Source organism: Mus caroli, chromosome 8 (assembly GCF_900094665.2).
Source record: "Mus caroli chromosome 8, CAROLI_EIJ_v1.1, whole genome shotgun sequence".
Lineage (NCBI taxonomy): Eukaryota > Metazoa > Chordata > Mammalia > Rodentia > Muridae > Mus > Mus caroli.
In genome coordinates this window covers 62,744,595-62,745,812 of record NC_034577.1, presented here as the reverse complement: position 1 = coordinate 62,745,812, position 1,218 = coordinate 62,744,595, and the positions used below count along the sequence as shown (strand labels likewise).

Below are 1,218 nucleotides of genomic sequence, written 5' to 3'. Positions count from 1 at the left end.
TTTTTTTTTTTTAACTTCATGTCTATGTGCACTCTGCCCGCATGAGTGCAGTGCTGGCAGATCCCAGAAGAGGGCGCCAGATTCTCTCAAACTGGAGTTGCACACGTTTGTGAGCAGCCATGGGTGCTGGGGATTGAACCCACATCTTCTGGAAGAGCAAACACTAAGCCATCTCTCCAACTCCTGCAGGTCAGGATTTTAAAAAACCCTTCCCAGAACCCCCAAGTGAGAGGTTGAGGGTGAGCCCCAGTGGTAGAGTCTCTGCCTGGCATACAGGGGCCCTGGCTTCCACTTCCTAGCTCCCTAGCACCACTCCAAAACAAGAAGAAAAATTCGTGCTGGCACTATCCAAAGAAGGCTCTTTAGGAGAGAGAACAAATGCTCTCAGGTCCTGGGGTCCCCATGTCAATCACCAATCACAATCTGAAATACTATCCTTGAGCCTGTGACCTGGCCAGCCTAACCCTGTTTTCCTTTCTGTGAAACCGGAAGGACTGTGGGTATGGGTGAATACGAAGGCCAGCTCTCACCTGCCCTGGGGGCCGTAGCAGTACTTGGAGTCAGCGGTAACCATGGCTGTCTCGCCCACATCCATGAGCGGGACACTGAGGTCCAGGGCCTGGAGGACAGCCAGTGAGTGTCACAAGAGCACGGGCCCTAGGATGGGCCGCCCACCTGCCCACCCAGCTCCCACCTGGATAACATCACAGTCTCCCAGCGTGAAGGCCAGTTCGGGCTCTTCCTGTACGCGGGTGCCATTCTCCAGGGACATCTGCAGGTGAACGGTCACCACCTGGCCCTTGAGTGGGCGGCTAGAGCCTTTCGGGCCTGGGACCAGTGTCTTCATCCGCAGCAATCCGTTCCCTGCAGGGGCCGGAGTGTGAGTCTATAGTCTGGTAGGCAGACAGGGGTCTCTGCTCTACCAAGCCACCTTCAGATGCAGTAAACATACAGTGCCATTGTAACACTGGGGTGGAACCAAGACCTTATGTATCTTCCCCCAGTGCCCTACCCAAATAGGGCAGAGTTAGGGGATGATATGCCAAGGCTGGAGCTGGAGACTGGCTCCATGGAACAGCTCGTCTGGTCGGCTCCATTTTTTTCAGACAGTGCAAACAGCCTAGCTGAATACGCCTTTCACCTTGACACCCCCCGCCCCCATGCCTGACCAACATGGCTGTTCTGGCTGTCTGGGCTTTTTTTTTTTTTTTTTTTTTT

At 54.3% G+C, this 1,218-nt stretch overlaps 1 protein-coding gene across 3 annotated transcripts in view; it reads right to left on the bottom strand.

Annotated features, from left to right (window-relative positions):
* Positions 1–1,218, bottom strand: part of Fkbp8 (FKBP prolyl isomerase 8) — an 8,818-nt gene that overhangs the window by 4,153 nt on the left and 3,447 nt on the right. For all 3 annotated transcript variants that reach the window (XM_021171030.2, XM_021171031.2, XM_021171032.1), the window contains exons 3-4: positions 695–864; positions 531–619 (exon numbers count right to left, since the gene is read on the bottom strand). In XM_021171030.2, coding sequence (XP_021026689.2) covers positions 531–619; positions 695–864 — 259 coding nt within the window. The remainder of the gene's footprint in view (positions 1–530; positions 620–694; positions 865–1,218) is intronic.